Consider the following 27,242-nt stretch of genomic DNA (forward strand, 5'->3'; position numbering starts at 1 on the left):
TAACAGGCTAAGCTTCTGACATTCGACACATGTCTTTTTTTTTTTTTTTTAGATAGTGTCTCACTCTGTTGCCCAGGCTGGAGTGCAGTGGCACTATCTTGGCTCACTGCAACCTCTGCCTCCCAGCTTCAAGCGATTCTCCTGCCTCAGTCTCCAGAGTAGCTGGGATTACAGGTATCTGCCACCATGCCCAGCTAATTTTTGTATTTTTAGTAGAGACATGGTGTCACCATGTTGGTCAGGTTGATCTTGAACTCCTGACCTCAAGTGATCCGCCCACCTTGACCTCCCAAAGTACTGGGATTACAGGTGTGAACTACTCACCTGACAAAGGATTAACAATCACAATATATAAGGAACTCAAACAACTCCATAGGAAAAAACAATCTAATAATCTGACCTAAAAATGGGCACAAGATCTGAAAATGGGCAAAAGAACTGATTTCTCAAGAGAAGATATATATACAAATGGCAAACAGGTACATGAAAAAGGCCTCAATATCATTGATCATTGGAGAAATGCAAATCAAAACTACAATGAGAGATCATCTCACCCCAGTTAAAATGGCTGGAGAGGATGTAGAGAAAAAGGAACTCTCATGCAGTAAATTGGTATTAACTGCTGTAGAAAACAGTTTGGAGGTTCCTTTGAAAACTAAAAATAAAGCTACCATACAATCCAGCAATCAGACTCCTAGGTATGTACCCACCAAAATGGAAATCAGTATATGGAAGAGGTATCTGCACTCTCATGTTTATTGCAGCACTGTATACAATAGCCAAGATTTGGAAGCAACCTAAGTGTCTGTCTACAGATGAATGGATAAGGAAAATGTGGTACATATACACAATGGATTACTATACAGTCATAAAAAAGAATGAGATCCTGTCATTTGCAACAACGTGGATGGAACTGGAGATCACTATGTTAAGTGAAATAAGCCACGCATAAAAGACAATCATTGCATATTCTCATGTATCTATGGGAGCTGAAAATTTTAAAAATTGAACTCATGGACATAGAAAATAGAAGGATGGTTACCAGAAGCTGGGAAGGATAGTAGGGGGCCTAGTTGGGATATGGTGGGTCAGCAAATAAAAGATCAAGCCCCAGTATATGTGTGTCTGTGTGTGTGTGTGTGTGTGTGTGTGTGTGTCTATGTGTGTGTTCCCAGCCTCTGACTTTTAGATTCTTTCCCACTAGACAGGTCAATGAGGAATATGGAAAGGTCCATTTCCTAGTCCTGGTTCTGCTCTTCACTACCTGTGTGACCTAGACTAGTCTTTTTACATGTGTAGGTCTTGATTGTCATTTATAATTATAATAACAACTTGTCTAAGTTTCTTTTCAGTCCTACAACTCTATGGCTTGACACACAATGTTATCTGATCATTTTATAAGCAATTTCAGACTTTTATGACATTGCTAGTGAAGCTGATGATTGACTTGGCCAAAGTCCTTTGTCAGGATATTAAGCTCCTATAAATAATAGCATTATTTTTGCAGAAAAGTTCGAGCTGCTTTTTAACTACTATAATACGTATACTGTATCTTATAATTTGCAGCCTGGTAGTCAACAAATGTCTGTGGTTGGGCTGTCCATGCTGTATGGGTGGTGCCTGGGAAAGGCAGAATCTTCTTTATGTACCCACTGTTAACCAAACATAGCCCAAAGATGAGTCTGACAGCTCTCCAAGTGCACCACCAGGTGAATGATCCAGGAACACGTTAGTTCATTCTCTTCCCTCCAGATGGAGTTGGCATCACAGATATCACCTGATATTGGAGAGCTTGGGGATCCTGTTGTCTCCACTCTTCATCGTGTGACAAAGGATGTGACTCATGAAGATCAGGCAACCTCAATACCTCAAAGCACCGTGTACTTAGGTGAAAATGGACATGGAAAACGTGGTGGTTTAGAACATGAAGTTTTTCATGCAATTCCAACCCAGGCTACCACAAACTCACCATAATCCTTTGTATATCTTTGAGTCACTCCGCAAACCCACCACAAATTGCTTTAATTCTAGACCGGCTTCTCCAAGCTACCCAGCTACCTGCACCACTTCCCTTTTATCAATAAAAGAAATGCATAGTGTAGAAAAATTTCTTGGGAAAAATATGTTGATTCAACAAATATTTTCGAATGCCTGCAATGTGTCAAACACTGCTTCAGGCACTAGGGATACACTTGGGAATGGCACAGACATCTTTCATGAAGTTTACATTCCAGAGGGCTAGAAGCTGACCAAACCAAACCAAACAGAAACAAAAACCTCCATGCTTTTGATTCTTCATATTTTTTAAACAGGCTCCAGGTTGTCATTGTCTTTCTTAAAATGTGCCATCCCAAAATTAAGCAAAAACTCCATTCAAGTATTCTAAAATGAAACCTGGATCATAATGAAAGTATATTTTTAGGGTGGGCGTGGTGGCTCATGCCTGTAGTCCCAGCATTTTGGGAGGTAAAGGGCAGAGGACCATTTGAGCCCAGGAGTTTGAGACCAGCCTGGGAAACATAGTGAGACTCTGTTAAAAATAATTAAAAGTCTGCTGAGTGTGATGGTATGTACTTGTAGTCCTGGCTACTCGGAGGCTGAGGAGGGAGGATTGCTTGAGCCCAAGATCGAGGCTGCAGTGAGTTATGATCATGCCATGCACTCCAGCCTGGGCGACACAGTGAGACCTTGTCTCTTAAAAAATACCTATCTATATATAATCTTTTATAATTATTTAAATAGAGATGGGGTTTCACCGTGTTGCCCAGGCTGGTCTCGAACTCCTGAGCTCAAGCAATCCTCCTGCCTCAGCCTCCAAAGTGCTGGGATTACAGGCGTGTGCCACCAATCTTGGCCAAAAAAAAGGTATATTTTTAATATTTATATTTACCTTTACCAAGGTAGTAGGATCAAATGTAGTTTATTTAAGTTTGTTGGCTTGATTTATAAGTCTTAACTATTTAGGCCCCTGGTATGTGAGTCTCTACTTGTTCTTTGGTATTATACCCTACCAGAATTAGGGATTGATGAGTTGGTGGGAGAGTGTTTCTCCCCACAGAATTACTTTCCTACTCATGGCATCAAAATCTGTCATTTTAGACTAATTTTCTCCAAACTAATCAGCAAAATATTATAATTTTTTTTTTTTTTTTTTGAGACGGAGTCTCCCTCTGTTGCTCAGGCTGGAGTGCAGTGGCACGATCTCGGCTCACTCTAATCTCCACCTTCCAGGTTCAAGCGATTCTCCTGCCTCAGCCTCCTAAGTAGCTGGGACTACAGGCACCTGCCACCATGCCTGCTTAATTTTTTGTATTTTTAGTAGTTATGGGGTTTCACCATGTTAGCCAGGATGGTCTCAATCTCCTCACCTCATAGTCTGCATTCTCAGCCTCTCGAAGTGCTGGGATTACAGGTGCCTGCTACCACACTATTTTTTGTATTTTTCGCAAAGACAGGGTTTCACCATATAGGCCAGGCTGGTCTCTAACTCCTGACCTCCAGCGATCTGCCCGCCTTGGCCTCCCAAAGCTCTGGGATTACAGGCATGAGCCACTGCACATGGCCAAAATATTATAACTTTTGATATGTACTTTCTGTTGCGAAAAAACCAGAGATTTGTGTACATTAGCTGAAGCAGTGGAGTATTTACTATAAGAATTCGCTTGGCATGGGAGAGAGTTGTTAGGACTCCAAGAACAGAAACCATAGTGCAGCTGGGCCTTGCACAGAGGCAGAGTGGAGTCAGGGCAGCCCCAGGGATCTTGCAGTAGGGACCATCATGTAGGTGCCCCGGAGGTAACATGACTCCAAACCACTGCTTCTTTGGATGGATTTCTTCCTCCCGTTCTTACTTGGGTTCCTGTGAGTTTTGTCTTCTCTCTGCCTCATAGCTGCTTATTCGCGATGTGGCTTGCCCACAGGGACTCTCTGCACCCCTGTAACTCAGCCTATCAGCTTAACATGCTCCATGTTTCTCAATTCAAAATATCAAGGACAAGAATGTAACTGAATCTCTGTGTTTCTTGTGGGGAAAATATGTTTATGTCAAGCCAATTCATAGCCAATTTCCTGGTCTCTTTAAATACATCTGGTGGAGCATCGTTGGTTGATTGACTGCCCTTCTGTTAGGTGTGTACCCCTACCCGATTAGCTGTGGTCCGAGGAGATGTGTAATAGAAAACCTGGCTGCTGAGGGTGGGCTCATGGTGTGGCCGTTTTTCTTAGAAGTGGCGGTGGGCACAGCAGACACCGTGGTTGTTCAGTACAGTAGTTGTGGTGAGTCTCGGTGGCCGCCCCATCATGTTTGCCACACATTCCCCAAGAAAACAGTTCATCTCCTGACTAGCCATGGTACACCACCATGGCATATCTCTACAGTGGAACTCTAACGCCAGTATATATTTCTCCTTCTGTGGCAGGTGTAAGGATTATCAAATTTGCTATCATCAGTCGTTCTTCCTCATTTTTCTGAGGTGCACAGGTTAATGCTTCTTCCCCAGAAGTTTCATAATTCACTTTAGGTGGGATCTGCACCCCACTTAGTTGGGGCCTAAGGAGGGTCTGCATAAGGCAATAGCAAAATGGTGATGGTTTGGGTCCTGGGATCCAGAGCTAGATTTGCTAGAGGGGAGATTTATGAGTGTGAACCAAGGTCTTAACAAAATGCCAAGGAAAGAGATTGAGAAAGCCAAGTCCAGGTGGCAAGTCCACAGGACAGAACAAGGGCAAAAACAGGAGACAATCCAAGGATCGGGAATTGGGCAAAACTGGAATAGACGGAGGGTGAGGTGAGAACTGCTGACCCAGGCGCCGTAGTGTCTGTGTTTGCTTTTATGGACTCACAAGGCAGTGCATGGGGGATATTCTGGAACAGCCTATTTCCTTTTCCTTCTCCCTTTACTCCATGGCACGTTCTTTTGTTTCAACCTCTGAGAGTCATTCCAACCCTTCTTCATCACCTTGGAAGCTTTTACTTTCTGCTGGGATTATTTTTTCCTGCCTGACTCAGAATTCTCCAATTTCTTTAATAACCTGGAGTTCAGCATGACATAGCTCAAGCTCTTTAACCAGCTTGCTTTAAAGAACACAGTCTGGCAGGGGACTGTAGCTCATGCTTGTAATCCCAACACTTTGGGAGGCTGAGGCAGGTGGATCACTTGATGTCAGGAGTTCAAGACCAGCCTGGCCAACATAGTGAAACTCTGTCTCTACTAAAAATACAAAAAGTAGCTTGGCGTGGTGGGGAGGCTGAGGCAGGAGAATGGCTTGAACCTGTGAGGCAGAGGTTGCAGTGAGCTGAGATCACACCATTGCAGAGCCAGACCCCAGCTCAAAAACAAAGAACATAATCTGGAAGATGAATTTTGCATCTGCCTTACAGGCCACTGAAACTATTACCTCAGTGTGTGTGTGCTTGAGAATCAAGAACAGCTAGCTTCGTGTCTTCCTCAAGGAAACTCTGCTCCTGTCTTATGACATTCCTGGGAAGAGGTGCTACATACAGTTCTTTTTACGTGGCGTATCCAGCCCCACCCCATCTCAAGCCTGATAATCTACCAAGGAAAGGTGGCAGTTACTCAGGTCGCTTGTTATCACAGGTTTGATACACTCCCACATGGTCTCACAGATGTATGCCTGATTCTTCGTGTCAGGTAACCCACACGATAACCAGCAACACTACCTTGTTCACATACCTCACGTGTCGTCCATTCCACACCTTTACCATGACTGCTGTCTGAAAAGGACACGTGGTCAGCTTTATAGTCAGAGATGATGCCACTGATAATTCCAAAGAGAAAAATCTTTTGAATTGGCTCTACTAATCCTAAAATCATTAAAATGTCATTGTTCCCAAGGAAGATGGCCAAAGCTCTATCCTCAGTTGCTCTGCTCACAAATGACCAGATACGCCTGCATTCATGTCTCCACCTGGAACAACGTTTCTCGTTAAGTGTTCAGAATACCTGCCAAGTCACCAACCTAGGGGTGACTTCTAAGGGTGGGGTGTGTGCATGTGCGGAGAAGGGGTTTGCCCATAGAACTTCTGTTTAGAATGCATTTATAAGTGGTGGTCTAGGGTGTCCCAAATCTTACTATTAGTGCTATATGATGAGAGCACTGACAACAAAATAGGTTCTTGTGGACTGGATGGGAGTTAGGCTCTCACTTTTACTTTACGTGGGCTAGGTGCAGTGGCTGATTATAGTCTCAGTGCTTTGGGAGGCCAAGGCAGGAGGATCATTTGAGCCCAGGAGCTTGAAACTACTTTGGGCAACAAAGCAACATCCCATCCCTACTAAAAATTTAAAAATTAACTGGGCATGGTGACACACACCTGTAGTTCCAGCTATTCGGGATGCTGAGGCAGGAGGATCACTTGAGCCCAGGGAGTCGAGGCTGTAGTGAGCAGTAATCACTGTACTCCAGGTGACAGAGCAAAACCATATCTAGAAACAAACAACCCATAAACGTGTAACATAAACATGTAACAGGAGCATCTGACACTAGTATGTAGAATGTTCTGCAATAGTTTAGAACTTACACAAATATAGGCCTAGACTGGGCGCTGTGGCTCATGCCTGTAATCCCAGCACTTTGGGAGGCCAAGGCGGGTGGATCACCTAAGGTCAGGAGTTCAAGTCCAGACTGGTCAAAATGGTGAAATCTTGTTTCTACTAAAAATACAAAAAAAATTAGCTGGGCATGGCGACAGGTGCCTGTAATCCCAGCTACTCAGGAGGCTGAGGCAGAGAATCGCTTGAACCCAAGAGGTAGAAGTTGCAGTGAGCCAAGATCGCACCACTGAACTTCAGCCTGGGCGACAGAGCAAGATTCCTCTGTCAAAAAAAAAAAAATAAAAATAGGCCTTCCTCAAACAACCAAGTGATATCCTCTGAGTTTGTATAGTGGAGAAGATACGGGCATTAAAAGACATGTTTATCTTTTTAATAAGTAGTTCAATTGTTTTTCTTATTCATGTAACTCAGGATCAATAGTAACTTCATCTAATGTGCCATCAGGGCAGTTGCAAGTGGAATGAAAGTGATGCCCACCACAAAACCCTTTTTCTCCTGAACTTTCCATAAAGTCTCCCTCTTTGCACATCTTTGTGATAGAATAATTAGCTACTTGTAAAGAGAGTACACATAGTAACACTATACATTCACATATTTCCCCCCTGCGTCTGTTATCTTATTTAAGGGCAATTTATTTGGAGTCAGAATTGAATTCAAATTGTGACTATTGCAGTAAGTAACTGTGGCCTGGGGAAGTCACTTAAGCTCTCTGGGTGTCAGTTTTCTCACTTGTGCAATGAGATTACTAATAAAAATTATGGCTGGGCAAGGTGGCTATGCCCATAATCTTAGTACTTTGGGAGACTGAGGAAGGTGGATTGCTTGAGCTCAGGAGTTTGAGACCAGCCTGGGCAACAGGGTAAAACCCCATCTCTACTAAAATACAAAAATTGGCTGGGTGTGGTAGTGCACGCCTTTGGTCTCAGCTACTTGGGAGGCTGAGGTGGAAGGATCACCTGACCCAGGGAAGTTGAAACTGTAGTGAAATGTGATCATGTTACTGCACTCCAACCTCGGTGACAGAGCTTGACTATATCTCAGAAAAAAAAAAAAAAATTACCTCACTGGATAGCATGGATTAAATAAACTAATATTTGCAAATTTCCTTGCACAGAGAGTATGCACTCAATAAATGGTAGATTAATCTCTAATAATTGTCTCCAGCTTTGTAAGTCTGCCAGACAGTTTTAATTATCCCTGTCTGGATAGATGAGTTTAAGTGACTTACCCAGGATTAAACAATTCATTAATGGCAGCACTAGTGCTTTTGATTCTAGAGCCCCACCCCAGCCCATCACCCCCAGTCAACTTTGTAGATTTTTATAGAATGAGATGCTGTGTCCAGCACAAGAAGAGAATTCTCCTTGGTGAAGGTAAGAGCCACAGGATGAGAAAGACCATGAGTGACCATGGGCTTTGGTACTGGAAACTCCTCAGGTTTTCCTAAGCAAAGGATAGCTGGACCAGATGTATCTGCAACAATCACATTTCCCTGGTGATCAAAGGTTACAGCTGAGGCAGTTATTTTGGAGGGAAAATAGAGGCTCAGCCCAAAGGTATCCACCTGGCTAACAAGCTGCATACTTGAGCTAAACACTTTCACCCTGGTGCTGCAGACTCCACTCCCCAGGGCCAGGGGGTGCTCCAGGACTGCAATGGCCCCGGTGAGCCAAGACACTGCCACCCCACGGGGATTGCACAGATGAGCTTGCAACCTTTCAGTTCTCCGAAGGACCCCTTCGGCGAAGTCGACGTCCAAGAGGTGCAGGGACCCTGCCTCCGCATCAGTTACCACAATCCCATTCTGAGGGGTGGTCTCCACACCCCACGGTAAGGAGAATTGGTCTCCAATGACAAGCTTGATCTGGCCAAAAAAGTCAAACACTTTGATGGAGCGATCTCCCGCGTCAGTGACAACCACATGGCAGTCGTTGGTGACGGTGACATCCACAGGGTACCTAATGTCTTGGGCAGCGTCCCCCTTCTCTCCAAACTGATGCGCGCATCCTCCCCCGGAGTCAAAAATCTTGACACGTCTCTTGCCGTCGTGCACCACCACGACCCGCCCCGTCTTGGGACAAAGCGCCAGTCCGGTGGGGTTGACCAGAGTCCCCCAGCCGCCGAAGGCGTGGTGGCAGGTGAGGGCTCCGGGGGCGCTGGGGGCGGCGCGGTGGGCGGCCGGGGACTGGCGAAGCGCCGAGCCCAGGAGCTCTATGAGATGCAGCACCGGCAGGCAGTCGCTGGTGTCGCAGCCCCGGCAGGCTCGCCTGCAGAATGGGCACTCGAGGGCCAGCGTGCGCGGGTGCGCCAGGGCGGCCACGCAGGCCAGGCAGACCACGTGGCCGCAGGACAGGTTGCGCGGGCGCCGCTGCTGCCGGTGGCCAAACCTCTCAAAGCACACCTTGCACTCGAGCAGGCTGATCTCCGCCTCGCGCATGAGCTCCTGCAGCTCCGGCCGGCTCCCCGAGGCTTCGGCCCCCATGGCGGGTCCTGCACACTCCCGCGGCGCCGCCCGGCCGTGCCCCAGCGACGCCCTCGGTCACGGTCACAGTCACGGTCACGGGGTCGGGCGTGCGCCCTGACGTCGAGCGCCGCGGGCCTCTGCACTGCGATCTGCTGCCCCTTGGTGGGCACGCGCGGCACTGTTTCCCGGGGGCCTGGTCGTGGACGTTTGCAAGACAAATCCACATGCGCGTTAAGACCTGTAATCGTCACAGCAGTCATGGATGGATTGGGTACACTTTCAGATGAGGAAACACACCTATTGAGGACAACCGGATTGCTCCCTGTGACTCCGCCTGTAGGTGGCAAAGCAAGAACTAGAGCCTGGTCTTCCCACCCGGGTGCTCAGCAGTGTCTCCAGTCTGCAGCGCTGGGTGCTGGGGCTGTCCAGGCATAAAACATGGTCCCTTAGCTCATGATGCTTGTGATCTGAACCGGAAAACCCCAACACGCGAGAGAAGATAAACTCCAAGGGAGGTAAGGCAGATGTGCATGTTTCTTTTGTGTCTTCCATCACACTGTTGTTAAGTCAATGCTGAATGAATACACACTTGTAAAATGAATTCGTGCATGAATGAAGGAATGTTATAGAACAAAAAAAAATCCACTAGGTGAATGAGTGTCGGATGAGGGAACCATGGCTGGAAGTATCTTGGAGTAATTAGTATGAAATAAGAAAGCTGTTAGTTAATAATAATTACCATAGAACTTTATCTATCTATATTTAGAAAATTGTGTTTTAGGTTTTGGGGTACATGTGAAGAACATATAAGATTGTTGCATACGTACCCACATGGCAGTGTAGTTTGCTGCCTTCCTCCCCATCACCTATAGCTGACATTTCTCCCCATGTTATCCCTCCCCAACTCCCCACCCCTCACTGTCCTTCACCTGGTTTCCCCCACCCACAGACCCTAGTGTGTGATGCTCCCCTCCCTGTGTCCATGTGTTCTCATTGTTCAACACCCGCCTATGAGTGAGAACATGTGGTGTTTGATTTTCTGTTCTTGTGTCAGTTTGCTGAGAATGATGGTTTCCAGGCTCATCCATGTCCCTACAAAGGACACACACTCATCGTTTTTTATGGCTGCATAGTATTCCATGGTATATATGTGCCACATTTTCCTTTTCCAGTCTATCATCGTTGGGCATTTGGGTTGGTTCCAAGTCTTTGCTATTGTAAACAGTGCTGCAAGGAACATTCATGTGCATGTGTCCTTATAATAGAATGATTTATAATCCTTTGGATATATACCCAGTAATGGGATTGCAGGGTTAAATAGAATTCCTATTTCTAGGTGCTTGAGGAATTGCCACACTGTCTTCCACAATGGTTGAACTAATTTACACTCCCACCAGCAGTGTAAAAGTGTTCCTATTTCTCCACATCTTCTCCAGCATCTGTTGTCTCCAGATTTTTTAGTGATCGAAATTCTAACTGGCGTGAGATGGTATCTCAATGTGGTTTTGATTTGCATTTCTCAAATAATCAGTGATGATGAGCATTTTTTCATATGTTTGTTGGCCTCATGTATGTCTTCTTTTGTAAAGTGTCTGTTCATATCCTTTGACCACTTTTGAATGGACTGGTTTGTTTTTTTCCTGTAAATCTGTTTTAGTTCTCTATAGATTCTGGGTATTAGCCCTTTGTCAGATGGGTAGATTGCAAAATTTTTTTCCCATTCTGTTGGTTGCCAGTGCACTCTGATGACTGTTTCTTTTGCTGTGCAGAAGCTCTGGAGTTTAATTAGATCTCTGTTGTCTATTCTGGCTTTTGTTACCAATGCTTTTGGTGTTTTAGTCATGAAGTCCTTGCCTGTGCCTATGTCCTGGATGGTTTTACATAGGTTTTCTTCGAGGGTTTTTATGGTGTTTGGTCTTATGTTTAAGTCTTTAGTCCATCTGGAGTTAATTTTAGTGTAAGGTGTCAGGAAGGGGTCTAGTTTCTGCTTTCTGCACATGGCTAGCCAGTTTTCCCAACACCATTTATTAAACAGGAAATTCTTTCCTCATTGCTTGTTTTTGTCAGGTTTGTCAAAGATCAGATGGTTGTAAATGTGTGGTGTTGCCTCCGAGGCCTCTGTTCTGTTCCATTGGTCTATATCTCTGTTTTGGTACCAGTACCATGCTATTATGATTACTGTAGGCTTGTAGTATAGTTTGAAGTCAGGCACTGTGATGCCTCCAGCTTTGTTCTTTTTGCTTAGAATTGACTTGGCTATGTGGGCTCTCTTTTGGTTCCATATGAAGTTTAAGGTGGTTTTTTTCCAGTTTTGTGAAGAAGGTCATTGGTAGCTTGATGAAGATAGCACTGAATCTATAAATTACTTTGGGCAGTATGGCCATTTTCACGATATTGATTCTTCCTAACCAGGAGCATGGAACGTTTCTCCATCTGTTTGTGTCCTCTCTGATTTCATTGAGCAGTGGTTTGTAGTTCTCCTTGAAGAGGTCCTTTACATTCTTTGTTAGTTGTATTCCTAGGTATTTTATTCTCTTTGTAGTAATTGTGAATGGCAGTTCATCCTTGATTTGGCTCTCTTTAAGTCTGTTATTGGTGTATAGGAATGCTTGTGATTTCTGCACATTGATTTTGTATCCTGACACTTTGCTGAAGTTGCTTATCAGTTTCAGGAGATTTTGGGCTGAGATGATCGGGTCTTCTAAATATACTATCATGTCATCTGCAAATAGAGACAATTTGACTTCCTCCTTTCCTAATTGAAGACGCTTTATTTCTTTTTCTTGCCTGATTGCTCTGCCTAGAAATTCCAATACTATATTGAATAGCAGTGGTGAGAGAGGGCATCCTTGTCTAGTGCCAGATTTCAAAGTCTGACTTTGTCACCCAGCCTGGAGTGCAGGCGCATGATCACAGCTCACTGCAGCCTCCATCTCCCAGGCTCAAGGCTCAAGCAATCCTCCCACTTCAGTAGCTGGGATTACAGGCATGCACCACCACACTAGGCTAATTTTTTTATTTGTTTGTAGAGAGGAGGTTTCACTGTGTTGCCTCGGCTGGTCTTGAACTTGTGAAAATTGTGAACAATCTTCCCTACCCCTTGAACTCCCAAAGTGTCACTGTGCCCAGCCGATAGAATTCATGTTATGCCTGCCCTGTTGTGTTAGGGTGGTGCAAATGTAATCACAGTGTTTGCCATTAAAAGTAATGGTTTTAATTACCATTTGCCATTAAAAGTAATGGCAAACATCATGATTACTTTTGCATCAACCTAATAAATAGTTTACATAGATTATCTTATTTAAACCTCATAGCAATCCTGTAAGAATATGTTATTTTTATCATCTTTTTTTCTGACAGAGTTCATAGAAGTCAAATATCTCGCCCAGGGCCACATGGCTAGGAAGTGGCTGGCCTGGAATTTGAAGCGAGGCAGTTTGACTTCAGAGTCCACACTGTCACCTATTTCAGTCATTTTCAAACTTCTTTGCACATGGTAAACATCTGGATCGCGCACAAAAAGTTTAATTGGCCCATGATGTGGTCTGGACAGCTGGGATTTATAAAAGCTTCCCAGGTGATTATAATGTACAGCCAACTTTGAGAACCACTGCATTACAGTAATTCCTTCAAATGACACTAAGTTCAGTTTTTCCAGTCTCTGTTGAGACCAAAAGCAAAGAGAATCTGCCATATGTTGGAAAATCTTCAAACAAGAGATAGCACACTCTGTGTGAAGAATCCATTGTGGTATTATAATCTCTTATTTTTCTTTTCTTTTCTTTTTTTTTTGAGATGGAGTCTCACTCTGTCACCAGGCTGGAGTGCAGTGGCATGACCTCAGCCTCCCAGGTTCAAACAATTCTTCAAAGTCAGCCTCCCTCCTGAGTAGCTGGGACTACAGACACATGCCACCGTGCCCAGCTAATTTTTGTAGTTTTAGTAGAGATGGGGTTTCACCATGTTGGCCAGAATGGGCTCTATCTGTTGACCTCGTGATCTGCCCACCTCGACCTCCCAAATTGCTGGGATTACAGGCCTGAGCCACCAAGCTTGGCCTTTTTTTTTTTTTGAGACAGAGTTTTACTCTCTTACCTAGGCTGGAGTGCAGTGGTGTGATCTCAGCTGACTGCAACCTCCACCTCCAGGGTTCAAGGGCTCCTGACGCCTCGGCCTCCTGAGTAGCTGGAATTACAGGCACCCACCACCATGCCTGGCTAAGTTTTATAGAAACGGGGTTTTGCCATGTTGGCCAAACTGGTCTCAAACTCCTGACCTCAGGTAATCCACCCATCTCTGCCTCCTCAAGTGCTAGGATGAGAGGCACGGGCCACCACGCTTTGCCCTAGTCTTTTGTTTTTAAGGAATTGCCCCCCAAATGTCTTATGTGAACATTGTGTTTAACAAAACCTTATATTACAGAATTTCTGTTCCTTTAGAGATCATAATCATGATCATGATTCACCTTCTGATGTGCTAGATTTCTGAGAAAACACAACATTTTGTCCCCTGTTAAGGCCCCTGGAGACAGCTTTAATGTAAGACAAGAAAGAAAATTTTCTCATAAAATGTTATTTGACTCAAAGATTGTGTACTGGGACACAATAACCAACTTAATACCCTAATTTCTGACTACATTTCCATCCCAAATAAATAACCAACTAAATTACATCATTTATGCAATCACACCATTGCACAATTGATTAATAACAGAAATATCTTGAATCTCACTCTAACATTTGGCATTTCCTATGACTGTCATTTCCTCCTCCAAGGCTGAGCCTCCATGGATTTCCTCTGTGCTTTTCTCTGATATTCCTTATATAGAGGGTCCTGGACTAGCATACCCATGTTCTCCTGCTTCCACCCTGAACAAGCCCTGAGAATTGTGGGGGCAAAGGGCTTGAAGAGCAGAACATGTGGTTTCCAAAGTGGTCAGTGGCTGAGCTATGAGCAAAGTACCATACTGTGGCGGAAGGAGAGTGGGGACCCAGCTCAGGATGGTCCTGAGAAGACAGCACATGGGGAGCACGGGGAAAAGGGAATCAGTGCTTAGGCAAGTGGGCATCTGCTTGTATAGGTGGGGTAAATGTACCAGACACATGCAGCTTAGAAGGAATCCCAGAGCAAGTTGAAAGATCCAATTACACCTCAGACTACCTGACAATGATGTAAGAGAAAGGAAGAGGACCAAGTCACATAGCATGGGCTTTGCTTCCAGCCTTGCCCTCCTCCCAGGGGCATCTCTGACCACCATGCTAATTTTCAAGCTCATGCCCCATGTTCTTGGCATCTCAGGGGTGAAGGCTGTGGTGTTAAGAGGAAGAATGGCTCTGTTTTGAACTTTTTGAGTGAGACCATACGAAAATAAGCTGGAGATGTATGTTTGGAAATGGGGAATCTAGAGATTTGAGTGCATCTCATGTTCAATGCAATTAAGTGTTCCTCAAGGTACCACCCTTGGTCTTTTTCTCTTAGCTTCCTACCTGTTCCCCTGAGCAATGTCATCTTCACTTCCTCATGGTTTAAATGATCACTTAGAAGCTGACAGCTCCCTGCCTGTACCCCGAACACAGCCATACCATGCTATGTACTAAAGCTGAATGTTCAGTCCCTACCCCTACAACTTGTGGTGCCTGAGAACAGGACTATCTTCAATAATCAATAAACCTTTATCTGCTAGCACACCCAATAGTACTTAGATTGCTGAATGAATGCTGACTCTAATAGCAGGAGAAAGATTAAATAATAATGGTGCTGCCACATGACATTATACAGCTATGCAAAAATCTTGCTTTTGAAAAATAGTGACACTGTTACCAGTAGAGGGTCTTGACTATAAGTTGTCCAGGTTCTTGGCTTTTTGAACAAAAAATTGGACAAAACTCACAGCAAAGCAGAGAAAGAATAAAGCAACAAAAGCAGAGATGTATTGAAAATGAAAGTGCACTCCACAGGGTGGGAGCTGGCTGAGCAGTGGTTCAAGGGCCCTGGTTACAGAATCTTCTGGGGTGCAAATACCTACTAGAGGTTTCCCATTGGCCACTTGGTATTCACCCATGCAAATAAAGTAGTGGCCTGCAATCAGTCTGATTGGTTGCTTTCTGCAACCAATCAGAGGCTGAAGTGAATTTACACAAGTTACGCTGCTCTGATTGGTTGCAGATGTTTCTGCCACCTGAAAAGGCTGGGGGCAGTGAGGAGGAAGGGGGAGGGGAGTTACAAAGGGAGTAGGCTCTGGTCCTTTTGTTACTTAGGCATGGAAAGTTGAGGTTTTCCCTTCAATTTAGTTCTAGGAAGTCAGCACGAATCAGCCTTAGGTTCCCTGCCTCTAGACCTGATTCTCCTGCCTCAACATGGGGAAGCGCTAATGAAATAGAAAGGAAGGTAGTGGAGATACAATACTGAATCGTAATATTATCACAGCCTTGTGAAAACATACACCTGTATGAGCAGATGAAAAAGATGAGAAGAAAATACATCACCATCATAGCAGTAATTATCTCTAGTGGTAGGATTTGATTGCTTTTGTTTTTCTTTTTAGACTTCCCAACCTTTCAGTGCATAAAGGATTGTTTGTCTTATTTAAATATAAATAATATTTTATGGTATATTTCATTTCTAAATATCTGCCTTGATTATCCTCCTTCTATTTGTTGTTGAGCGTTAACACCAAATTTCTATTAATACCCACTGTTTAGGAATAACAGATTTTCAGACATATTTTCAGCTCACAAATTATAGCTACACATATTTAATAAATCTGGGACTATTTTCTGCAAATCAGAATGACTATGCTTAAGGCACATACATAGAATTATATCCTATTCCCATTAACTCAGCCACCAGTAAATTTGTCATATAATGCTTTGTAAGGCAAAAAGCACATTGCATAAGAAGTGATTGGGAAGTCAGAACTGTAGGGATTAAAGATAATTTTGATTTTTTTAAAAGCACTCAGTAGAAATCTTCCTCTGAAAGACCTTTCAGAAAGAGTAGGTATAGGTTGAGCAGCACTTTGGGAGGCTGAGGCAAGAGGATCAGTTGAGGCCAGGAGTTTGAGACCATCCTGGGCAACATAGCGGGACCTCATCTCTACTAAAAATAAAAAAAAATAGCCGGGCGTGGTGGCACATGCCTGTAGTCCCGTCTACTCAGGAGGCTGAGGCAGAAGGATTGCTTAAGCCTGGGAGATGGAGGCTGCAGTAAGCTATAATCACAGTACCGTACTCCAGCCTGGGTGACAGAATGAGACCCTGTCTCAAAATAAAAAATAAAAATAAGGAGTAGGTGCGACATAAACATATACACGTATGCATAAACACACATTAAAATTGCTCCCTTGTATTAAAATAAAACAATGACAAGTATGTACTGCAGTTGTGACTGGGTAAATTACTTGAACTAATACCTCCATGGGTTAGGTTTCTATTTGTCATTTCATTCTACCAATGAATCCTATCAGCTTGGAGCTCTCTCATAGGTATATCTTTCAGGCCACTTTCTGTCATTCCTATACCATTCTTTAAGGAGCCAAATCTCTGACTTGCCTGTGATAGCCATTAAAGCTTTGGTTGCATTTCTTTGTATTTTTCTTTCCACATTTACCCAAATAAACTGATTATGACATACCTGTCTTACTTCATCCTGTCTGCTATTGATAACATTGTCTACACTACAGCATTCATGCCTGCTTCATAGGCAGGGCAAGGTATTTATAAACAACTGTGTGCAGGGCACAGAGGCTCAGATAATCTGTTACTTAAAAAACAAAAGTAAACAAGAAGCATTTTTAGAAAGTCCTGAAAATCAATTGCTCTAAAATAATTTGTATGTGGTATATCTTCCATCTTGAGACTTTAAGAAGTCAGTATTCCCCAATGAAGACACATATTCCATAAAAGATTAACTACATAAGGATATCTCATTTGATTATTTAAGATTCTCTGGGCACAAGTGTAAGAGAAGACTCTATCCCATGGACACAGGGTGTTCCTCCCCACCCTGGGTGGCTGGGCTTGAGGAAAGATGAAAATGTACCCAGAACACAGGTGGCCTCTCTGGTTCTCATCTCTGTCTGCAGATCAGCATTCTGTTTCTCAGATCCACGTGGTGGAATGTGGTTGCCCCACAACTCCCAGGCGCACACATTACAGATTCCCCAGTCAGCAGTCAACTTGCCTTTTTAGTCCCAAGTCCAAAAGTCTATGAAGAGTGCCAGTGAAATGGCTCACCCCTGTAATCCCAGCACTTGGGTGGCCAAGGCAGGAGGACTGCTTGAGGCCAGGAGTTCGACATCAGCCTGGGAACAAAGTGAGACTCTGTCTGTATAAAAAAATAAAGTCAAAAGTCTCTGGAGACAACTGTGTTGGTCCAACTCGGGTCAGTTGTCCATTCAACTGGTGACACCGGCAGAGTTGGGGAGTCATGGCTTCTGGAAGCCCACACTACAGACTGGGTGCAGGTCCGAGAAGCAAGAATCATTGTGAGCAAGGAGTTGCTTCAAATTAATAGCCTTAAAAATCTATTAGGCTATTATCTATTATGGCAGAGAGCTTCTAGGGTGGAAGCCAAGGGAAACAAGAGAGGTTGACAAGACATATCTCTAGAGAGAGCACCACAGCTTTCACCAATGTTGAAGGGGTACCCAAACCTCCCCATTAACAAGCTTTAAGCCAGCACATGTGCATGCGTGCACACACACACAGGTAACTCATTTTTTATAATACACAACCATCCTATTCACATGAGCTAAGCAATCTAAACCATTTAGCTGTTGGGTAATACAGAGTTATAGAGGGCTGTCTGATTTAACAAAATGTGATTGTTAATGAAAAACTGGGAAATTCTGAATCTAAACTTTCATAATAAACAGTCATGAATCCAGCTGTAAGTACATTATACTTTATAAGACCTGATCATTTTCAGATTAAATTATAAGAAACAACAACTGCCAAACTCAGAAAAAAACTTAAAGAAAAATTTATTCTTAGAATTTGAGAATGTTTTGTTCCATATAGATTGTTTAATTAAAATTTGTTTCTTGATTGTGGTACAGGTTGTTTAATTAAAATCTGTCTCTTGATTCTGTTATATATGGAGAAACCATGTGAAAAGGGATGCTAGGATCTGAGTAAAAGACAGGGTTTTATAGTAAAAGCTAATCTTTTATATAACTCTTGGGACCACCTTGAACCCTAAGGAAGTGTTATCTTTCTTCAACAATTCTAAATTTCATGAAGAATGTCAGTTTTTCTATATGTATTATATTTAACATGCATTGCATTAATGTTTTTTTAAATTGTACAGGTAACACATGCTGATTGGTAAAAAAGCTTGCAATCTTTAGGACACACAGCTATAATCTTTCACATCATAATCAACTCACCAAATGAGCTACTTTAATTTACATCTTTTTCTTCTGAAAAGTTGTATGCTATTATTAGTAAAAATCTATCATATGATTTATAAACAATTAAAAAAATGTATCCATCACATTTTCAGGCCTTAGCATAATTTTCAATTCCTCAAAAACACGTCCATGTGATTTAATTTTATTTATGTCTCATTTACTTTTCTGTAAGTAGATATAACTTTTCAAAAAGATAGTCAATTCCCCAACTTTTATGTCGCTCTTCAAAAGCATCAACCTTCTCAAGACAATGTATATTGCATATTTTACCTGAAACAAGAAAGAGTAACACGTTAAAATACTATGAAGAATGACATCAGAGGTTCTTTTAAAGATACTTCAAATTGGCCGCACTTGTAATCCCAACACTTTGGGAGGCTGAGGTGGGTGGATCACTTGAAGTCAGGAGTTCATGACCAGCCTGGCCAAGATGGTGAAATCCTGTCTCTACTAAAAATACAAAGTTAGCCAGGTGTGGTGGTGCATGCCTGTAATCCCAGCTACTTAGGAGGCTGAGGCAGGTGAAATGCTTGAACCCAGGAGGAAGAGGTTGCAGTGAGCCAAGATTGCACCATTGCACCCTAACCTGGGCAAAAAGAGAGAAACTCCATCTCAAAACAAACAAAACCTTCAAATTATTTAAAAAACAGCATATACTAAAGATTTTTCGCTTCTTTTTAATCAAAACAAAGGAATGCTAAGGGCAAATTTCCTGAACTCTAAATTGTTATTATAACTTTTAACTCCCAAGGGTAAAAATGAATACCCCACTGGGTGTGGTAGCTCATGCCTCTAATCCCAGAAATTTGGAAAGCCAAGGCAAGAGGATCACTTGAGCCCAGGAGTTTGAGACCAGCCTGGGCAACGTGGTGAAACCTCATCTCTACAAAAAAAAAAAAAATACAAAAATTAGCTAGGCATTGTGGTGCATGACTCTGGTTCCAGCTGCTTGGGAGGCTGAGGTGGGAGGATCACTTGTGGCCAGGGAGGTTGAGGCTGCAGTGAGCTGTGATTGTACCTCTGCACTCCAGCCTGGGTGACAGAGCAAGATCCTATCTCAAAAATAAATAAATAAATATAAACATACCATCTCTCTAGAAAAGTTTCAAATGTCCATAACATAAAGCATATGGCATATGCATATATGGTATATATATATGGCATATTTACAGAGATTAGTTCCTTTTCTAAGAAAAAAAATTTTCAATAAAATATTGAAATTTTTATTCTAAATTTCTATTGATCTCTATCTTTTAAATTTTATATACATACTCTATTTTAAATTTTCTATTGACCTCTTTTAAATTTTATATTGATCTCTTAAATTTTATATACATACTCTAGATACTAATAAATAATACACTAATTGTTCACAACAGTTTTTTTTTGTTTAGATGGAGTCTCATTCTGTCACCCAGGCTAGAGTGTACTGAAATGATTTTGGCTCATTGCAATCTATGCCTCCCAGGTTCGAGCAATTTTCATGCCTCAGCCTCCTAAGTGATTGGGACTACAGGTGCATGCCATCACACAAGCCTAATTTTTGTATTTATGGTAGAGATGGGATTTTGCCATGTTGGCCAGGCTGGTCTTGAACTCCTGGCCTCAGGTGATCTGCCCACCTTGGCCTCCCAAAGTGCTGGAATTACAGGCATGAGCCACCCAGCCCGGCCCAAAAGAGTTAACTTGACTTTATTTAAAAACTTAGAGCGTAAGTCCGCAAACTTACCAAACAACCTTTCAATTTCAGCTTGTGGGACATAAAATGGTGGACCTAGGTAAAAGAGAAATACATTCTCAGTTTATTTCTAGTGACCTGGGGGTACTTGTTCTATATACAACTTCATTATCCAAATAGGTAATGATATGGCATGTTCTTATAATTCTTCTTTTACAAATCTCATACCAAAGAAATAAACTGGCTTACTGAGAGGAGGGCAATGTTACACACCATCACAACCATCTTCAGCTTAGATGAGACAGCTAAGCCAGTCAAGGGACTTAAGCTCATTGAAATCAGAGTGGAGTCCATCAGCAGATTGCTTTGGGGTTTCAATCATGTTCCGACATACTGATTTTCTACCAACTCCTGCACTCACCTACATTTTATACACCCCTCCTGCTCTGCTGCAGGATATAGACTATAAGGAAGCTGAGCTTCCACCACTTCTAAGAGCAGTATTCTCAGCCTCCACCTCCAGACAGGGCCTGTTGTGTTTTCTTCCCTAAGGCTCTTCATTAGGCCTCCTATCCATGAATGGAATTTAAATCAGATTAGCAGAGCTAACTTCTGCCTCTATTAATTTCTATTTCCCTTTGATTATCTCAGATTTAATTAGGGATGCTATCTCATCTTTTAATGAGTTTTTAAGACCCCAATTTATTCAAACAGAAACAAAATACTGGCCAGACGCAGTGGTTCACACCTGGAATCCTAGCACTTTGGGAGGATGAGGAGGGCGGATCACCTGAGGTCAACAGTGTGAGACCAGCCTGCCCAACATGGCGAAACGCCATCTCTACTAAAAATATAAAAATTAGCCGGGTGTGATGGCACAGGCCTGTAATCCCAGCTACCTGGGAGGCTGAGGCAGGAGAATCACTTGAACCCGGGAGGCAGATGTTACAGTGAGCTGAGATCACACCACTGTACTCCAGCCTGGGCCCCAGAGTGAGACTGTATCTCAAAAACAAAACAAAACCAAAAACCAAAAATACTAACATATGTAAATATTTACAAACAGGCATGTAAAAAACTCAGTGAAAAATCAAAAAGGAGATTCTTACAAATTACATCTGTGTATTTCTCCCTTTACAAGTCCAGCCATGACAAAAGTTAAGTTTCAATGTTCGAATGCATTAAAATCAGTCCAGAGGAAAACATATGCTCGACAGATTCAAAACAAATAGTTATAAAAGAATGCAATAGACCAGGCGTGGTGGCTCATGCCTATAAATCCCAGCACTTTTGGAGGTTGAGGCGGGTGGATCGCCTGAGCTCAGGAGTTTGCGACCAGCCTGGGCAACACAGTGAAACCCCGTTTCTACTAAAATACAAAAAAAAAATTAGCTGAGTGTAGCAGCATGCGCCTGTGATCCCAGCTACTCGGAGGCTGAGGCAGGAGAACTGCTTGAGCCTGACAGGCAGAGGTTGCAAAGAGCCGAGATCGCGCCCTTGTTTTCCAGCCTGGGTGACAGAGTGAGACTCTGTCTCAAAAACAAAACAAAACAAGAATGCAATAGATAGATTATAAAACTTCATAAATTAAAAAAGGGCAATAATTTAGAGCTTTTCCTGCACAACTCCTACCTGCCCATGTCCACTTCTCACCCTGTGCTCCTATGAGGATGTGTTGTGTACGTGAAGGCACCTGCCCAACACGTCACTACCCATGTGGGTGATATGGATATGCAATATCCAACCACATTCCTCCTTCCTCACAATATGACTCATGGGATTTTTCTTCTGTATCAGTATTATCCATTTCCTCCCTCTTCTATAGTCTGAGTTGTGAATGGTAAACAAAATGGGAAAGGAATACAAGAAAATCATGTACAACATAGGAAAAGAAAAAAATGCTTATTCCCATTAGCCAAAAATGGAATATCTTCCTATATATATGCAGTATGCTTCCTGTGAGATAAATTAGGGGAAAATATGTCTTATCTATGTCATAGAATTGATATTAAGAAACTAGGCAACTGGTAAAAGAAAAAAGAAACACCCAACAACTTTACCTGGATGTTTAGTTGGATCATAAGAAAGAACACACATGAGATACTGAAACTTCTTTCCGAGGAGGGATGACATTATATCTGCATAGCTAAAAAGAACACAAGAAGGTATGTTACATTTCTCTACACAGACAAAGCTGGAGGGGACAAAAGGCAGGGAAGGAAGCCAGAAGTTGCTTTGACTGACATTACTGAGTTTAACTCTCCTAATAATCACAAGAGGTTAATCTTCATTTTAAAAGTGAGAAATGGGTTTAGCAAATTATGGCCCTTGCCTAAGCTGGATATTGGTCCAGAAGGGAATCAAATCGAGGCCTGCTTCCACCAGAGTTTATCAGAGCAGAAGACATCACATAAGGATGGGCAGAGGCTCCTTCTGGCCTGATGTGGTACTCGAGGACCTGCTGACCTTGAATGCCTGTGTGCTCCAGGGCAGTGATTTCTAGAACAGGCTGGGTGTCAGAATCACCGGGGTGCTTGTTGAAAGAAAAGATGCGGTCGGTTTGCTGTGGGGCCTGGGATGCTGCAATTTAACAAATATCCTCGGCGACTGGGACCTCTCCAGTGGCCTTATATTAGAGAAAACACCATTCTTTTCCTCTGTTTAATTAGAGAGAAATGAAAATAACAAGCAGGCCAAAAAAAAAAAAAATGTGGCATGAAATTAAAGATCTGCAAGTGTGGCATGACCCATGAGTACAATGAAACTGTCCTTTGAGTAGAAGCCTCAGGGAGCCAGTTCTGATTGGATCAGAGTGGAAAGCTGATGCTAATGGGACCCATCAACAGACTAAGGAGAAGTCAGGGCCAGACCAGGTACAGACAGCGAGTTGACCAATCAGATGACTCACCTGGAAATTGAATTAAGAGACCAAAGAGGAAGTGCTAATTAGCTGTGGTCCTACTGAAAGCTAGAGTGTTGTACGGCAATTGGAGCAAGGAGGCTGAGGGCTGAAGGCAAGTCAGCTAGGTGGAAATAGAAATGGAGGAAGCAGGGGGATAAGGAGAGGACAGGAGAAGCAGGCAGGGAAGTAGAGATGCCATGAGAGACAGGCCAGGGACAAAGATGGATACTCTTCCCCACTCTGAGGAAGGAGCCCAGGCTCCTGGCACTCCAGTTTCTACAGGGCCTGGCTAGACTGTGATCTCTGTCTAGAGGTTTGTGAGTAGCTGGCGAGGCTAATGTGGAGATTAGGAGTGTGGACTCTGTGAGATGCCCAAGCTCAAACCCCAGCCCTTCTGACTGGCTATGTAAGCTTGACAAAATTCTTAACCTATCCGTGCCTCAGTTTCCTCACCTATAAAATGAGGATATGACTAGTAGCCACCTCACAGTTTGTGAGAATTCGACAGTGGATCACCCTTCCCTGTAGGTGAAAGAACCAGGCCAAAGCAAACTTTTGAACAAAAACTGTTACTTCTTAACTTTCTGATTCTTCTTTTTCGGAAGAAACTTGCTGTCCCCAGGAAGGCCACGTCAGACTGGTTTGGCAGGGCTTCCTGGGACTGAAAGACTTCATTCCTCTTAGAATGTGAACTTTTTCTCTCTCAACCAGTCTCAAAAAATCCAGAAAAATGAGGTGTGCCCTACTGGTTTACATTAGGCAAGAACTCTAGAGTCACAGCAGAAAATATATTAGTACTTGACAATGTGCAATCTAAGCAGAAGACAACCAGTCCTAACGAGAGCACCAGGATGATGTGCTAACGTAGTAAATACTGCGTACCAGCACGTAGATAAAGAACTAAGATGCTAAGTACCAGCACATACGTAAAATACTAAGATACGGCCGTGCGCGGCGGCTCAGGCCTAGAATCTCAGCACTTTGGGAGGCTGAGGGGGGCAGATCACCTGAAGTTGGGAGTTCGAAACCAGCCTGACCAACATGGAGAAACCATATCTCTACTAAAAATACAAAATTAGCCAGGCATGGTGGCGTATGCCTGTAATCCCAGCTATTCAGAAGGCTGAGTCAGGAGAATTGCTTGAACCTGGGAGGTAGAATTTGCGGTGGGATGAGATTGCGCCATTCCACTCCAGCCTGGGCAAGAAGAGTGAAACTCTGTCTCAAGAAAAACCCTAAGATACTACCAGTACATAGTAAAGTAATATCGCCCTTGCTCAGAGTGCAGTTTACGTCTTCATTGACAGCTAGTGCTCGACTTACGACCACGGTCGGAACGCGGACCGGTCGTAACACAATCTGGTCGTAAGTTGAGTAGGCTATATGTACAGTTGAAATGGTGCACGTGGAGATGGTAGTGCTGCCGGAAGCTGGTCCGCACTGTCGTACGCCCAGCTGGGCAAAGTTTGCACTACCAGACGCGGAGCAGTCGTGGCTAGCGATTGTGGTCGTAAAGTTGAATGGTCATAAGTTGCATAGACGGTAAGTCGATCAATACCTGTATTCAAAAAACATTTATTAAGCTCTTACTAGGTGCTAAATATATATGCCAGACACTGGGGAAATAACTGACCTCAGGTGATCCACCCGCCTCAGCCTCCCAAAGTGCTGGGTCTGCTCTTGGTCTGCACTTAGTGACTTTCAGTTTGCTTCCCACTGCTTGGTGGATTTTACCATGCCAACCAGAGCCTGTAGAAAGACTAACCTCTGAGGAGTGGATGAACATCTTTAGGGAGTGGGAAACATCTACAAATTTAGACATTAACAGATGGGGTTTCGTATACAAATGTGTCTTATGGAGACAGAGGTCTCCGTGATATTTTGAGTTGTGAAAGGACACTGATGTCACATGGAAAATGCAAAGCACACACTGGACACGTGATGAGGATGTTTGGGAGAAATAACAGCGCTGGAAATATAAAGATTGTCAGAGCAAATGCCATGTATAATAATTCAGTTATTTTCCCCATCTCTGGCATAGCATATATTTAGAGCATTGCAGGGACTTAGTAAATATCTGTTGAATAGCTGAATGAAAGTAACAGAATTGATCATTAAAGATTTGATTTTTCTCTCATAAAATGTTTTTTTTCTTTCTGGTAGGACAAATATTGACAAATTTTGCGTAAGAGGAGAGCAAAAGGTCAAGGATGGTGGTTCCTTGGGGAATCATGACTTTTCGTTTTAGGCATGGGGGGAGGACGGGAGTTCCAGAAAAGAGATAAAGGAGGGGCGGTGACAAACAGGGGGAAACAGGAGCATAATATTTAAGATGTGGCATGGTCTAATTTAAAAAGATTACGTGTGGCAACAAGCCTTACTGATGAAATAATTTTTAAAAATAAAAATCTTATTTCACTGATGTGAAGCCTAACCCTTTTTTTTTTTTTTTTTTTTTCAAGACAGAGTCTTGGTCTGTCGCCCAGGCTGGAGTCCAGTGGCATAATCTTTGCTCACAGCAACCTCCACCTCTCAGATTCAAGCGATTCTCCTGCCTCAGCCTCCCGAGTAGCTGGAACTACAGGCGTGTGCCACCATGCCAGGCTAATTTTTGTATTTTTATAGAGACTTGGCTTCATTATGTTAGCCAGCCTGGTTTCGAACTGCTAACCTCATAATCCACCCACTTCGGCCTCCCAAAGTGCTAGGATTACAGCCATGAGCCACCAAGCCCAGTCTCCTTTTTGGCCAAGGAGTCTGTTCCATACAACTAAATAATTCAATATTTACATGCTATATCCAAGTAACTATATAAATGACATTATTTGAATTGGAAAAGTATACAGATGTGGTCACATTCTACTCAGTATGCTTCTTCATATTTTATTTTCTAAAAAGACTGGGTATAACAAGAATGGTCATCAAAAACATCAATAACAAATGCTTCAATAATAACAGCTCTTATTTATACAGTTCTTTAGAGATGACAAGATACTTCCCACATATTTCATTTCTTTCAATGCTCACAACAACCCTTTGAGGTAGTCTAACAAAGGAATCATGAGTGTGGACTTTATTTTATTTCATTTTTTTGAGATGGAGTGTCACTCTTGTTGTCCAGGCTGGAGTACAGTGGCACAATCTTGGCTCATTACAACCACTGCCTCCTGGGTTCAAGTGATTCTCCTGCCTCAGCCTCCTGAGTGGCTGGGATTACAGGCTACCACACCAGGCTAATTTTTGTATTTTTAGTAGAGATGGGGTTTCACCGCGTTGGCCAAGCTGGTCTCGAACTCCTGACCTCAGGTAATCCGCCTGCCTCAGCCTCCCAAAGTGCTGGGATTATAGGCGTTAGCCATCACTCCCAGCCACAGGTGTGGACTTTAAAGCCAAACACTCTGGTTTTGAATCTCAACTCTGTCACATACCAGCTAACTTTGGACAAGTAACTTAACCTCTTTGTTCTCAGTTTCCTCATCTGTATAATGGAATGATAGCTTATACTTCACAGAATTAAATATTAAACCACATAAACTATTTTGCGCTTTTTTTTTCCTTTTTAAATATTTTAGAGACAAGGTCCTGCTCTGTCATTCAGGTTTGAGTGCAGTGGTATGATCATAGCTCACCGCAGCTTTGAACTTCTGGGCTCATGCTCCTGCCTCAGCCTCCCAAGTAGCTGGGACTGCAAGCACGTATCACCACAGTCGGCTAAGTTTAAAAATATTTTGTAGAGGTGGCATCTTGCTTTGTTGCCCAGACTGGTCTCAAACTCCTGGGCTCAAGTAATCCTCCTGCCTTGGCCTCCCGAAGTGCTGAGATTACATGTATGAGCCACCACACCCAGCCTACATAAAGTATTTTGAACAATACCTGGCATAGGCAAGTGACCAGTAAGTATTACCTGGTTCTATCAGCGGCGGTGGTGAGGACTGTGTTAGTATCACAGAAATACTCCCATTTTGCAGGACTAAACCAAAGCTTAGAGAAGCTGAATACTTGGACCAAGGCCACACAGCTTGAAAGTGATAGAGCCAGCCAGGTGCCGTGGCTCACCCTTGTAATCCCAGCACTTTGGGAGGCCAAGGCGGCAGATCATGAGGTCAGGAGTTCAAGACCAGACTGGCCAACATGGTGAAACCCCATGGTGAAACTAAAAAATACAAAAATTAGCTGGGTATGGTGGCTGGTGCCTGTAATCCCAGCTACTT

The 27,242-nt window shown here is 43.2% G+C and overlaps 3 protein-coding genes across 10 annotated transcripts in view; 1 reads left to right on the forward strand and 2 right to left on the reverse strand.

Annotated features, from left to right (window-relative positions):
* Nucleotides 1-6,929: 6,929 nt before the first annotated feature.
* On the reverse strand, nt 6,930-9,129 carry NHLRC1 (NHL repeat containing E3 ubiquitin protein ligase 1). Its single transcript, XM_017521653.2, has one exon. The coding sequence runs from the start codon at nt 9,055-9,057 to the stop codon at nt 7,870-7,872; it is 1,188 nt and encodes a 395-aa protein (XP_017377142.1). The 5' UTR covers nt 9,058-9,129; the 3' UTR covers nt 6,930-7,869.
* Nucleotides 9,130-9,205: 76 nt separating this feature from the next.
* KDM1B (lysine demethylase 1B) overlaps nt 9,206-27,242 on the forward strand; it is a 111,051-nt gene continuing 93,014 nt past the window's right edge. For all 3 annotated transcript variants that reach the window (XM_017521651.2, XM_037736020.1, XM_017521652.2), the window contains exon 1: nt 9,206-9,554. The gene's annotated coding sequence lies outside the window, so the exon portion shown is untranslated. The remainder of the gene's footprint in view (nt 9,555-27,242) is intronic.
* The window catches only part of TPMT (thiopurine S-methyltransferase), a 31,974-nt gene continuing 21,566 nt past the window's right edge, over nt 16,835-27,242 (reverse strand). For 5 of the 6 annotated variants that reach the window (XM_037736023.1, XM_017521658.2, XM_017521656.2 and 2 more), the window contains 3 exons: nt 22,190-22,275; nt 20,181-20,225; nt 16,835-18,721 (listed from right to left, as the gene is read on the reverse strand). In XM_037736023.1, the coding sequence (XP_037591951.1) occupies nt 18,609-18,721; nt 20,181-20,225; nt 22,190-22,275 (244 nt within the window). In that variant the 3' untranslated portion in view covers nt 16,835-18,608. Of the gene's footprint in view, nt 18,722-20,180; nt 20,226-22,189; nt 22,276-24,684; nt 25,001-27,242 lie in introns of those variants that run through there. The other variant, XM_037736024.1, reaches the window with a different exon arrangement.

Source organism: Cebus imitator, unplaced genomic scaffold, assembly GCF_001604975.1.
Source record: "Cebus imitator isolate Cc_AM_T3 unplaced genomic scaffold, Cebus_imitator-1.0 Scaffold21, whole genome shotgun sequence".
Classification (NCBI taxonomy): domain Eukaryota; kingdom Metazoa; phylum Chordata; class Mammalia; order Primates; family Cebidae; genus Cebus; species Cebus imitator.

What these genes read in the sequence shown, in the direction of transcription:
- NHLRC1 (XM_017521653.2), bottom strand. Translation starts at nt 9,057, where the DNA reads ATGGGGGCCGAAGCCTCGGGGAGCCGGCCGGAGCTGCAGGAGCTCATG.